Genomic DNA, 14,482 nt, shown 5'->3' with positions numbered 1-14,482 from the left:
AATGTTTATACCAAACGTTTACAACAAACAGTAAACTTCTCCTTACAAGAGTGTTCTTTTCGGCAGTGGCTCATGAAATATTGAACCCATACTCAGTTAAATGATGCAGTTGTCCCCTGTGCCACAACAACCCATGGCCGGTCTGACAGTCCCACCTCTCACCCTCCATCTCTCTGGTGTTCCTGGAGCCACTCGCCCTACTTCAGTGCCAGGCTCCATCGATTGCCCTTCATCTTACTCAGACCTCTGCCACACCTTCTTTCTAGCTCCATTCCTCTCTTTCCTCTCTTCTTCTTTCACTCCCTGTTTTTAGCCCTCTGTCCATATAATGGCCTCCCTCCCTCCTTCTCTCTCTCTCCCTCTCTCTCTCCCTCTCTCTCTCTCACCTCCCTCTATACCCCCTCCCTGTCATTCTTCTTCTTTGTATATACTGGCCACTCTCACACATTCAGAAAGTGTGTGTGTGTGTGTGTGTGTGTGTGTGTCTGGTTATGGTTATAAATACATATCTCCCAGGAATTGTCCTCCTGCTCCCCTGTGTAGTAAAGTCTGCCTAACAGCTGCATTGAAGGCGAGGCACACCCCTGGCACCGTCCTGCCTCCTCCTCGTTTTCCTCGTCTTCCTCCTTGAACAGGCTTTAGCAATTAGGCCAGGGTGGTCCACAGCTCATTTCAAACAGAGGCCACAGGATCGCCCTTTATTTATGTCGGTGTTCTACCAGCGCTGGCTAATCGGGCCATTAAGTGCGATCTGGTATTAAATTCATTATCTCCCACTGCAGTGGAGTAGGCACACTCTCCGAGCCGAGTGGCATTTCTGCGTACCCGCACGAGCAATTACGGGACTCGATTTCCTTCATGTATTCAGTCAGAGCCACTGAGGGCGTTTATAGTAGGACACCTGATTTTAATGCTGGAGAGCACTTAAAGGGCTTGCTAAATTGCTGCAGTGGCTGTAATGTTGTGGCAACTGTAGCTGTGTTTTTTTTTTGTTTTGTTGTTTTGTTTCGTTTTTCGAACAGCTTCCCACCAATCCTTGGCAAAACTGATTAAAATGGACAGTGAGAGGGGGAGAGAGGGTGTGGATTAAGGCTCTAGATGAGTGGATGCTGGAGGATGCAAACCCTGTGCTGGGTCTGACCTTCTCTTGATATTTGTGAATTGTGAGGCTGTGTTTAACTTCTACATATGTGGTGAAGTCATATCCCCGGTGCTTTCTATGAGCTGTACTGAATGCAAACTCACGTAGCTCAAGTTGTGGCGATAGGGAAGTTCATGGGGTTAACTCTGTTGGAGAGGAAAGTCATATAACATGTATGGCTCTGTTCAACCTTTAGGGTTTTTATTTAATAGCTAGGCTAACTGCAGCTCGGTGAAATGAAACCGTAGTAGTACTGAACGAATGCCAGTACTGTGAGAAAAGGTCAGTTGCTCAGATCCTGTCAGCCTCAATCTGACCATGTCAATCCTGGTCTGGCCTAAACGCACCCGCGGTTCTTCCTTAAAGGCAGGACCCTGTACTGTACTGCACTGCAGGCCACCTCCCCTGTTCATACCACAGCTTTGGCAGTATTGTTATGCCGAGCACTCACACGGCCAGTGACTGTGTTGAAACGTTAATACTGTTTTGTCATGTCAGGCATAAAAATAACATGCACAGTATGCCTAGGCATGCTGGTTATGAGGTCAGGCCTTCATCACAACTGAAATCAGGCTAAGAGGAAGTGGATCATCTTTTCCACGTAGGCTTGCTACGTCATACTAAACAGACTTCTCCATACAACTAGATATGTCTGTCAAAAGGCACATATTAGCATTGCTCTACATGGCAATGGGTCTTTCCAGTGAGTCATTTATGTTGGAATTGTGATGTTACGGATGGGGTCTATTTAGAAAAAAACAAATATGAGGTTTCAAAGGTAAGATCAATTTGATAAATTAAAGCTCTATCTTCATCCAAAACTGTTGTCACCATTACTGTTGTTAACCATGCGATGTCAACATTGTCAGATTGACAACGTTCTAATAAAAGTCTGGATAGAATTACACACCACGCTCCAACCTCTCCCAGACCATGTCTTCCACACACACTTACCTAGGATGGTATACTCTGCATAACTGTGACGCACACTTTGTCTTTTCGTGACTTGCTGGGTTACGCCCATTCATTGCGTGAGTCACATTCATACAGAGGCTGGGCTATAGTCAGTGATTTATGGTAGGACGGGAGCGCAACACATGCTGCATACTTACTCGCGCATGCCGGGAGTTCTTTGAAGCAACAGGCACTGACTGGGGTGGATGTGCAGGGGGTTGTGGGTGCGGAGGGACACGCGATCGCTCCCAGCGCTGCGCACTACCTTTTGTTGTGCGTCTGAAGTCCCCCGTCGAGCAGATCAAACGGGGAAGTGGAGGGGAGGGGGGGGGGGGGGGGGAAAGGCGGCAGAAGCGGCTCGTTCTCGGGAAGAGCTCTGAAAAGATGTGACGCCCACGCGTCAACGTAGCGCCGAATGCTAACACAAAGTGAGCGCTTGAGAAGTTCGGCTTCTCCTACCCTGCAACTGTAGTCCTCCTTCACAGCCGCTCTCAAGGACTTTGAGTGTGGTCTATTACCTTTTTACCTGTGAAAAACAACAACATTAATATGTTAGCAAACAGAGGTATTGATGATGTATGGCTATGATTCAGACTAAGGATCTGAATCTAATTTGGAAAAGTGCGTGGCACAATGAAATGGTTCCAGAATGAGAGGGTGGAACTGGAACCTATCTTTGCAGAACATTCCGGGCTCTGTTCCCTGTGCTTGTTCCCAGCTTCTGGCCCCATGCCTCTCCCAGTCCACACACAGCCCACACACACTTTGATGGTCATGGATACCATGGTGACACACTGATCAGTGGCCATGATATTATGTTTAGTCAAGCTTGTGTCACCATTCCAAAACAAGCTCATCATCCAGTTACATTAATATTCTGCAGCTTATACACAAATCTTTTTTTTTTTTTGCACACACAACATACACAAATTAGTTTGAAAGGTCTTGGTTTTCAAGGATCTTGTGCTGCTGTATTGCTTCGGAAAGTCTTACGTTCTCTTTATGTCTCTCGGTAGACATCAGTTTCTCTTTGGATTTTGTCAATCTCAGCGTCTCGTTGTGGATAGTTTATGTATGTCCACTAAGTTTATTTGACTGTTGCTGTTTCCCAGTTTGTCTGCCTATGGTGTATTGGTGCCGTAGAAAGTCATTTTGTTCTCCAATGGTGTCAGTGTGGTGTTTAGCACAGCGCCACATATTATGAGACATTCAGCTACAAAAGAGACAGGTGGCTATAATTCACTTACTCCCCCCCCCCCCTCTCTCTCTGGTGCTTATTCTCTCCTCTTCTGATGTTCTTTCTCTCTCTCCCTTTCTCTGATATATTTCAGGATGTTCAGAGAGTCGTCAATCCTACAGTTATTGGCGTGGACGGCGTGGTCATCAAGAGTGGCGATGGAAAGGAGGGCTTGGTGGCCGCCAGCGAGGTGGGCTGGATGACCTCGGTCAAAGACTGGGCCGGGGTCATGATCTCGGCGCAGACACTCACCGGACGCGTCCTGGTGAGTTATTCCAGGACACCCACACAGAGCACAGGCCAAGGCCACACCATTCGTAGAACTTCTGTTTTTCCATCTGCTGACACATCTTATTGTCCAAAAGCTTTCCCTTATCTGCGCCACAGACTGGCAAATAATGTTCTTCTCTAAACTTAGTTTCCACTAGCCCTTTTACACAGCCTTCTGGCCCAGTTTGAACTTGCTGTCTCGTCTGGCTTTTTTCATTTGATACATTTCATTTGATACATTTGATACTTCAAATTTATCTTACACATGGCCTGGATAGCCGCCTGGCATTCCGAGGCTGTGGCCTGAGAATCACAATTACCACATAACGCTGTTTGTTTAGCTCCGCTTGCTCAGCTGGTTAGCATTAGCTCAAGCTATGCCAAGGTCACGGGTTCAATTCCCAGGACAGGGACATGTTGATAAAAGCAGGCATTGACCATGCTGTAAACTGCATTGGACGGCTGCGCTTGAAGAGTGACTCAATGTAAACATCTAAATGTAGAATGGCTACGTAGCAGGGCTCTTAATCCCACCTTTCAGCATGGCACAGCTGTGTCAGTCTTTGGATGTCCACAAGGCAAATTCACTTAGATGGTGTCTAGGTCTGTGTTGTTTGAATAGCTCCTACAGATCACTGGTGGCCTCCTGCTGTGGAGCCATTCTACCCTCATTATGTGTCTTTTTTGGCCCTGGCGTCCAAGCAAGTGGCTTACTGTATGAGTTTGGCCATTAACTATGTCTAATGGCCACTTGCCCAAAGCGTGGCTGATATTTACTGATATTTACTGATATTTACTGATATTTATAACTAGCGTCAGAGTCTAATAGCACACTCCAGTCCTCTTTGGCATATGGTATGTAATGGGAACTGCCAAATCAGAGGCCGATGCACTTAAGTAGGAGAGACTAGTCATACCATTGAATTGTTAATCCTTCTTTCCGCCCCCTCACCCAATAAGATTAAGTCTATCTATCTATCTATCTATCTATCTATCTATCTATCTATCTATCTATCTATCTATCTATCTATCTGTCTATGTCTGTCTGTCTGTCTGTCTGTCCGGAGTATCACACCTTCATCTGGTGTAATGAATTGGCTGGAATTTTTGCCAGTAAGTGCATATTCATTCATTCATTCATTCATTCATTCATTCATTCCACATGGCATAAGCTTTCGCGGAGGCTGCATGCAGCGCTGCGAGAGTCGCCTACACGCTCGGAGACGCATGTCGTCTCTCTTCTCGCCGCTGTTCCTGTTATCCTCATTACATTGTGCGTTGGGATTAAGTGAAGATTTATCGGCGTGAGATTAGGGCCGACCTCATCACTCTGCCCGGCTGCCTGGCTGACCAGCCTTATGGGTCAGCCTTACAGTAGACGCTGCCAGACACGGCCCTCCAAAAATTTGATTGTTTCCCTTCCTGTCGCGCCGTCCTTGACAGGAAAATAAATCGTCCAAGGTCCCGCCATATGAGTTTGGAGATCCGATAGCAAACTGTCTGACAGCACTTGCCTTTTAGCTCTTAGCATGGTGGCGGTATAGGGTGCGTGGGTACGAGTAACGTAGCTCATCAAGGCCATGGTTCTGCTGAGGGCTTTATCCCCCTGAGGTGGTGGTTCTGCACGAAGGTGGCAGCAGCAGTGGCAGTGGCAGCAGCTTCACTGCTCTGTAATGACTATGTCTTCACTCTTAGTCTGTTTTGGGCTCCGAAAGAATTTTGCAGCCAATTGTTTAGAAGTACTTTGTGGAGTGATGAACAATTTTTGTGAGTGTGTGTGGACATATAGTTTCTGTGTATTTGTGTGTGTGTCTCTGTGTGTGTGTGTGTCTGTGTGTGAGTATATGGATACAGCACAGGATGCATATCTGTGTGTGTGTGTGTGTGTGTGTGTGTGTGTGTGTGTGTGTGTGTATATTGGTGGAGGAGGACCAATGTCTTTCATCAATGCCCCTCCTCAGTTGTGACAACCCACGATGACACACACACACGCACACAGACGCAGATTGACACGATAACACACACACACACACACACACAGGCATTAATGTTTAGTGAACCCCGGGTCTGTCGCCATGGCAACAGCAGCTTACCTAAGAGCAGCAGATGTGTATTCTATGTCAGCTTGTTTAGGGGACAAATTAAAGCTTTTATATCTGTGGCCATCTGAGAGCGTATTTGGGTCTGGGGAAAGACACACAGTACACTGGATGCCCTTGTGCATTGAGCCCACAGCATTGACCAGTCAATTGTTTACATTGAACAGTGGGAAACAGGTGTCTGTGTGTGTGTGTGTGTGTGTGTGTGTGTGTGTGTGTGTGTGTGTTTGGATAGGCCTCAGGTCCGTCTCGGTGGCCATTTTTCGGGTCACAACAACGACTTTGCAGATTACAAAAGATCAAATATCGCCCTCAACGTCCGTTGATTTGAGAGCCCACACCACCACCACCAACACCCCCCCCCCCAAGCCTCCCCCTCCCTTAAGCTTTGTCTATAAAGGCTTATCTCTACAGACAAAATTTTCCTTTCTCACAGCCTGACTGTGTGTGTGTGTGTGTGTGTGTGTGTGTGTGTGTGTGTGTGTGTGTGTGTGTGTGTGTGCGAGGCCGCCCCCCTATCAGTCCACATCTGTCAGTCTACGACTCATTACAGATTTGATGACATGATACTGAAAGAGGAGGGAAACGCGTGTTTCGCAGACAAAAGCACTGCCTATTCATTATTTGCCCACAGCCCCCAAATAAAACCTGGGTTGCCGGAGCAGGTGGCTGGGGCTATTTTTGTGCATCGCCGAGCCCTTTAAGGGCTTTTTACTGACAATTGAGCGACCGCAATGTTTGCTCTGTGTGGCGATATGTTTTCCAGTCGGTAGCAGAGGTCAAGTCTTTGCTTGACATGTTGTACGTGTGTATTCTGTCTAGTACTGGTATGGTATTGGTTGTATTCCGTATTGGTGAATGAATTGATGTCAGTTCATCACAACATGTTTGTTTACTTTAATTTTAGTCTTTTTTTTAGATGTTTAAGGAGTTGCTTTTGGGGGTTAGCATTCAAAATGGTGGTTTTTAACACAGCACTGTTTGCTGCGGCCATGTTGAGTTATTTCAGTGACGGGCACTTTTAAGGATCAAACCAGATAGCCGCTGACCCTGAGCCGGATGAGGGCCGCACCCGGCCCAGATCTCGCCTTGATTGGGCTCCTGTCTAGAACTAGGTGCAGCACCAGTCATGCTCTCCACTGCGTCTGCTGTGAGATATTTCACCCGGCTATTTAAAGTGCTGCGTATTATTAATTCATCCCCTGGCCATTCCCTGTCGCCTCGCCAGTGACCTGAAATGCTTTGTCTTGTCTAACACAAACGGCCCTGAAGAGCAGGGTGCTGTGGTGGACTGGCCACGGTAACTGAGAGGATTTCGTCTGGCCAAGTAGAAGATTCCAACTCACGTCACCACGGGAAAAGTTTTATTTTACAGGACCATATCTGCCTTCTAATATAAGTCTTTCTGAATGACACCTGGTTCTCTTATTAAAAGTTGTGATCTGGACGTGCACATTCTGGCATCATTGGCCAGTGTTGTTATGATCCCTGCCACACTTTTTCGGGTAGATTTCTTGACAGTAAAAATCCATCGCTGGGATGCTAACGTGTTATTTCACACACAGAGATGCACAAAGTGGTGCACTGAGATTTTCAGGAGATCTATTTCACTCTTCCTTTTGGGAGGTGATCCAGTGTAGTTTGGTCCTGTGGCCAGCTGGAGAGGCTCCAACCTGGGGAACAAGTCTGTGTGTCACCCACAAGCACCTCCTGCTTGACACCTGCTCATCTGTCCAGTGTAGGCTCCCTCACTCCTCAACCACATTTGTTTTGTTTGTGTGTGTGTGTGTGTGTGTCTGTGTGTGTGTGTGTGTGTGTGTGTGTGTGTGTGTGTGTGTGTGTGAGAGTGTGTGTGTGTGTGTGTGTGTAAGAGTGTGTGTCTGTGTGTCTGTGTGTGTGTGTGTGTGTGTGTGTGTGTGTGTGTGTGTGTGTGTGTGTGTGTGTGTGTGTGTTTGTTGCGTGTTTGTTAGCGTATGCGTTTGTGTGTGTCTGTGTGTCTGGATATGTTTCTGTGCTTATGTTTGTTGTGTTGTTTGCCCATTCGCTCGACCCTGACCGTCCAAGGTTCTATCTGTCCAATCACCTGATGCTCCGAGGTCTTGGCAGCAGGATGGCTCTGCCAACATAATTTCCCCCCCGTTAGCAGACACCTCTGGCACGGATCGGCGCCACATCAGAGCCTCATCTGGGCCGCATCTGGGCTGTATCCGCCCCAGTGTCAGCCTCTGTGTGGCTAAGGTATCCCCAGCAGAGGAGAGGGGGACATGTCACGTCTTAATCTGTTTTTTTGGCAGCAGATCATGTACAGAAGAATTCTGGCACAGACAGCAAACTCTGTTGCTACAGAGAAGCCCAGAGATCGGAGCAGCATTGGAGCAGACACTGACAAGCACTGCCCAGTTAAAAGGCTTTTTCCAGATTAGGTTCTTAGAAGGATTTGGATACATAGAATCAATATACCATTTATCAGCACCAGTGCTTTATATTTTTGCCGATAGTATAATTGTGCTTAGGTTGAAATACAAATTCCTGTCAGACAGTATACCATCCATCTACTTTTCTCATAATGTGATCAGCCCATAATGTGTTCCACTTGTGTGACGGTCTTGAGTCCCTCCAGAGTGGGTTGATGTCAGTCAAAGCAAAGGTTTTTGACTGACATCAACCCCACTGGCTGGAAAATCACACCAAGGTGAAGCCAACAACAACATCTATTATTTAATGCTTGTGAGGATATTTGAAGGAATATTTTGCCATCTGATAGGTATAAAATAATTATTAAAAAAAAGCTCAGACACAACCATATAAATGATTAAACAATCCTTGGACTGAGAATGATAGAGTGAAAGGGAAATCCTATAAATGGCAGGTCACAGGTTTTAATCATGCACTTCACTTTTGTTTACATAAAGGCCAGCCTTATTGAAATGCTAATCTTAGCAACCAATTAATTTTCATCGCATTAGTTTGCACTGAAGCACTCAGGCTATTCCCCCCCCCCTTGCCCCTGGCTAAAAGTAATGTGATGGTGACGTCACTATTGTTGATTAATGCCCACTGTACACAAGTACCAACTGGGTAGAGTTTGGAGGGATCACTCAAAGAATGTGGTACATTGAAATGGACAGGCCTCTTAGATGAATGCACCTACACAGACAGCCTTTAAGCAGTTTTGTAGCATTCCTGGAAGGGAAGGGGAAAATGTGATTTTGCGTCATTGACACTTAATGCTTTGTATGTCTGGGAAAGCATCCTGTTTTCTGTCTCTTTCCATTATTTCAACTACATTTCAGTAGAAACAAGATTAGGAAACCACTGGCACCATTTTCATAGTTTGGCCATTATTTTTAGACTACTCCGGAGTTAATCCTCAGTTTAAAGACAAGCGAGTGAGAGATGGCTCCTAGGAGAGATCACTGAAGCATGGGGGGAATGACCAACTAGTCCAGTGCACTGGATATTAAGGGCCAAATGAACCAAGGGTGTTTTGTTAATCGTTGATCGGGTGTTTAAGAATGACTCGAGTTTGCTCAAGGGGAGACAGAAAGAACATCATCGCCACCGATGGGGATTCAGCATATTCACCAGTAGGAGCAATCTGCTGAAAGAGTTTAGTGATATACATTTCATAATGCGACATCGAAGCATTTCGCTGGCTTCTGAGCCTTATAGAATGTATAAAATTATAAAATGGATAACATTTCTCATCAGCAGTCTGCTTGAAACTGTACTCGCACAACATGCACATTGAAAGGCCATAACATACAGGTTTGGCTCACCCAATAGAATGAGGGCATGCAACAGGCGATTCATTTTGAACACTTGATCATCGTGCCATTAGCCAAGTTAGATGTGGATGGCTACACGGGTGAAGATCATCGTTCATAAACTCCACTCATCATCGCTGTTTAGCTGTGCGCCATGTTCAATTAGCGTTTAAGGCTAACGTGCCGACCAGAAAAACGCAGGCTAAACACCCTCCTCAATCTCACCCTGGTAAGGTGGGTACTCTCTGTGGATTTAAAAGTGTGCTGTTCGGTGCCCAAGAGGATTATTTTAACATTTCACAGCCTAACTAAGACCTGTAGAACTTATAGTGTGCTGTTCAGAGCCCTAAAGAATCCTTCAGCTTACTTTCATAAGGGAACATTTAACACTTATAAAGAACTCATTGATAGTTTTACAGCTCAGGGGGACCATTCAGAAGCACATATAGCTTTTAAAACAATTTGAATCGATCACAGTCACAGCCTACACAGGCAGACGTGCAAGGACGCTTGGTCGCTGGTGCAATTAAATGAAATGCGACTCTACCACTAAACTCTGTCGGTACAGGCTTAAGCTGCAAATACTGTCTGACACCATCACACACACATCCAGGGACACCACACATGCTTCAGTAATCCACACTGATGCCTGTGGCTGTAATACAAGGCATCAAGTGTACATATAGACTCCTCGCAGCAAGAGGATGCCACAAGTGTCAGAGTTTGCACATTAAGGCCACAACGTAGTGATCTTTGGGGGGGGGGGGGGGTTGTGACTTCAAAGTAAGTGGTATATGGTGAGGTATGATGGAACCGTGTGGTCCAGGATGGTGAGGTATCTCAGTGGTGTATGGTGAGGTATCTCAGTGGTTCAGGATCTCAAAGTTAGTGGTGTATGGTGAGGTATGATGGTCCAGTATCTCAAAGTAAGTGGTGTATGGTGAGGTATGATGGTCCAGTATCTCAAAGTTAGTGGTGTATGGTGAGGTATGATGGTCCAGTATCTCAAAGTTAGTGGTGTATGGTGAGGTATCTCAGTGGTCCAGTATCTCAAAGTAAGTGGTGTATGGTGAGGTATGATGGTCCAGTATCTCAAAGTTAGTGGTGTATGGTGAGGTATGATGGTCCAGTATCTCAAAGTTATTGGTGTATGGTGAGGTATCTCAGTGGTGTACAGCATGTGCAGACTGTGGCAGTGCTGATTATAGAGTCATGTATCGTATTGGATTTAGCTTATTATGATTTAGTGATGATGATGAGAATAGTTGTTGTTGATGTTGTTGTTGTGACTGATCTGTGCGGTTCAATTTGCATTTCAAAGAGCATTGTTTGTGTTGCTCGCTATTTAGTCAATTTTTTTTCCAAAATGAAACACTTTTTTTTTTTTTTTTTTAAGATTTATTTTGGGATTTTTATGCCTTTAATCGTACAGGAGAGTGAAGTGATGACAGGAAGCGAGGCAGAGAAGAGGTGGGGAGAGGACCGGGAAACAACATCAGGCCAGACTTGAACCCGTGTCCCCGCGTAAATGGGGGGGGGGGCTTATCGGCTTGTGCCACAATGCCCCCCAAAATGAAACACTTTTAATAACAAAAAAAATCTCTGTAGTTGTTCAGCCTGTCGAAGTGGTGTAGTGCCCATAGGCTGGAAGGGCTTCAGGCTCGTTACACAGACCACAGGGCAGTTCCTGGCACACGGCACCTCCGCCCATTCCTTTCTGAAACCAAAGCAGGAACTGATCTCAGATAAGAGAGGGTGGCTTAATTAAGGCGAGCTACAGTTCAGTGGTTTAGTGGACCAACCTGTTCCATGAAAAAGCCCTTATCGGCCTCCTCCATCTTGATTTTTGTAACGATGGCATCACTCGTCGTGGCTTCCCTGACGGTCCTCAGGGGCACACGAAGCCACGCGGTCAGTGTAGTGTTTCAGCGAGGGGACAGTTTGGAAGTGGAGGGGAAATAATGGATCAGTTTTCGCGAGCCCTTGATTCTGGCTGGAGTCAAAATGCATGACTGTCTAGATTTCAAGTGTTTTGACCCTTCAGTTTCAATGACCCCCAGTCTTGAGAAGAAATTAAACCTCAATGTGAGTGACGAAAACTCTCAACACACAAACAATCCATTCAGTTGTTCACAAACATCTGAAGTTCAGTTTAAAACTGTGTTTGTCTGCATGCATTGTAAATAATAACCAACGATGCATGAAAGCTTTCGCCTATACAACAACGCTGCTGTGTGAAGTATTTCATCTTTACCTGATCATAAATCATTCCCGTCTGTATTCCCGTCTGTATTAGTGCAGATGAGAAAGGGTTTTAATAACCTCTTTGCAGGATTGAAATGTGAGGAGAGCCGTTTCATTATTTCACTCCATTAGTGCACGAGGACTGAAGTTCACAACGAGCCAGAGAGAGAGAGTTCTCTTCTCAGAGTGGGGTTACACAGAGGATGCTGATTTAAGCTGGTGTGTGTGTGTGTGTGTGTGTGTGTGTGTGTGTGTGTGTGTGTGTGTGTGTGTGTGTGTGTTTGTGTGTTAAGTGGGCTCTTGTGCACATGTGTGTGTGTGTTTGTCTGTGTGTTCATGTGTACGTCTATGTGTATGTGTGTTCAGATGTGTGTGTGTGTGTATGTGTGTGTGTGTGTGTGTGTGTGTGTGTGTGTGTGTGTCTGTGTGTGTTAAGTGGGCTCTTGTGCACGTGTGTGTGTGTGTTTGTCTGTGTGTTCATGTGTACATCTATGTGTATGTGTGTTCAGATGTGTGTGTGTGTGTGTGTGTGTGTGTGTGTGTGCTTGTGTGCACATGGAAATGGGGAAGCCTCTGGCAGAGATCCTGCTCACACACACACACACACACACACACACACACACACACACAGACACACACACACACACACACACACACACACACACACAGAGACACACACACCCTGCCTCGATAGGCTGGCACAGTGACAAGCTGCACACCGCACCAAGCTGTGGAAAAGAGACGGGGCGTGGGCTTTTGTGAGATTTGTTTTCCTGTGACTGTCATCTCCACCCGGCCCCAGTCTCAGACAGATGGGAGGCAGGGAGATCTCCTTCATTGTGTTCATTCAGTAGACTCGGACATCCGTCTGATGGGTGAGGCTTGTCATGAAACAGTGATGTACTGAGGAAGTCCTTTTCTGTCATCCCAAACCCCTGGAAATATAATATAATATAATATAGTATAGTATAATATGATATATACAAAAGTATAAAATACATCATTGGTTGATTGGGACTGATTATTCCTTTCCAGTGACAAGGGCAGCTGATCACACAAGTTATTTACATCCAGTGTTTAGCTGTCAGGCCTTCCTTCCCAAAGGCCCAGCCGCCCAGCATGAGGCTCAATTGCTGAAGGACTAGGGGTGCTTAGTGTGGCTGTCATCGTCCACTGCTAGTATTTCCAGTGGGCTTTCAATGAGGAGGCGACAGCCTGAGGCATTATCTACTAAGCCCACTGTAACTGCTGCTGCTGCTGACCTGTTTCCCGTATGTGCCAGTCTCCCCCATAACGAGCTCAGGAATCATTCATATGAAGCCTTACTGCTGACCGTTGTGTTTGGGAAATAAAAAATATATATCGGTACAAGATGAAGACGTACTTCAGTATATCCCTTTTTGCAGTAATATGTCTTGAAAATAGATGACGGGTATGCACATACAACAAGGGTTTATGAAAGTGATTACGACATTTCTCCTCACCGGGTTATGAAATAGATTTCTCCCTAGGTTTGGGATTATGAAGCGTTCTGCTTTAGAACATAACCATAGTCACTATTGTGGGGGCCAGACAGTAGAATCAGGATAGAGGATAAACAAGCGAGTTTATTTATTTGGGGTAAACGTGATGATATAATGGCATTATCTAAAACATTTGGTTGCTCTGCAGTCCGCTTTAGTTGCCAACCTGCAAGACAAAATAAAGATTAAGTGATTTGATAAAGATTTAGGTCATCAAAACTCTTGCAAAAGTGTTGTTGATAAAATATATTGAATTGTCGTTTCTTAATTAATGCTTAATAATTAATACTTTAAATGTTGAACGTTATGGCTTTGAGATGCTTCAAACCAAAATGTATCTTCTGTATGTCTAAAGTTTTGGAAATAATATGATCTCAGATGGGGATAATCTGTGAGATTATGTTTGTGTTTTAGTTAAGATTTACCAAAATGTTGGTTTAAATGAAAGATATGGCAGATGTTACGAAGAGCAGACAAAATGTGTGTGTGTGTGTGTTAAACTAAGAGGACATTGTGTCTGTGTGTGGATGCTTGAGAGAGACTGCTATTTAAGAGTAAAACAAGCCCACATCACCACGTTTATTTTCTAGTTTCTGGCTTCCCTCAACTCTCTTTACTGCTGTGCAGTTCTCTCCAGATGACGTAGTCCAGTTCGCTTATGGTCTCTGGGCTTTAAAACAGCACACATTATCTACCATCCTCACCCATCTCCTCCAGGAACACACGCAACATACAAACATACTAATGAGGCCAGAATGACGTGGGAAAGTCCTTTGAGACCCCAGTGAAAACACTCGACCAAGAGAACATTAAGAGAGAGGTGTCTGTTTGAGATGAACTCATTTAAAGGAAGGCGGGTGATATGAGAGAGGAGAAATAAAATGGATCTTGGTTGAAATAAGATTTGTCGCGCTCGACGAAAGTCATGAAATTACCACGAAGCGGCTTTAAGCGATCTAGCAGAGAGGGAAGACCGCATCGCCCAGCGTAATCTTCTGTCATTGACAAGATCAGTGGAGAAAGTCCTCTTTCCATTCTCTGATCTGTGTTTATGAAAATTGTTTTGCGCAGTCATCACAGAAGGGTAAAGAGAGAGGCTTAAGATATTATGTTGTCTGAACTTTTATGTATTAATGCAGTAAGCCACAACTGGAATCAATTATATTGTGAGTTTTAATCTGTTGCACACACACACACACACACACACACACACACACAGACACACATATATATATATACACACACAA

General features: G+C 45.2%; 1 protein-coding gene across 6 annotated transcripts in view; it reads left to right on the top strand.

Moving 5' to 3' along the window:
• LOC105912905 (calcium-activated potassium channel subunit alpha-1-like) overlaps window positions 1-14,482 on the top strand; it is a 90,606-nt gene that overhangs the window by 10,993 nt on the left and 65,131 nt on the right. For all 6 annotated transcript variants that reach the window (XM_031560793.2, XM_031560794.2, XM_031560795.2 and 3 more), the window contains exon 2: window positions 3,427-3,597. In XM_031560793.2, coding sequence (XP_031416653.1) covers window positions 3,427-3,597 — 171 coding nt within the window. The remainder of the gene's footprint in view (window positions 1-3,426; window positions 3,598-14,482) is intronic.

Source organism: Clupea harengus, chromosome 23 (genome assembly GCF_900700415.2).
Source record: "Clupea harengus chromosome 23, Ch_v2.0.2, whole genome shotgun sequence".
Taxonomy (NCBI): domain Eukaryota; kingdom Metazoa; phylum Chordata; class Actinopteri; order Clupeiformes; family Clupeidae; genus Clupea; species Clupea harengus.
This window is presented reverse-complemented; position numbering and strand designations above follow the sequence as displayed.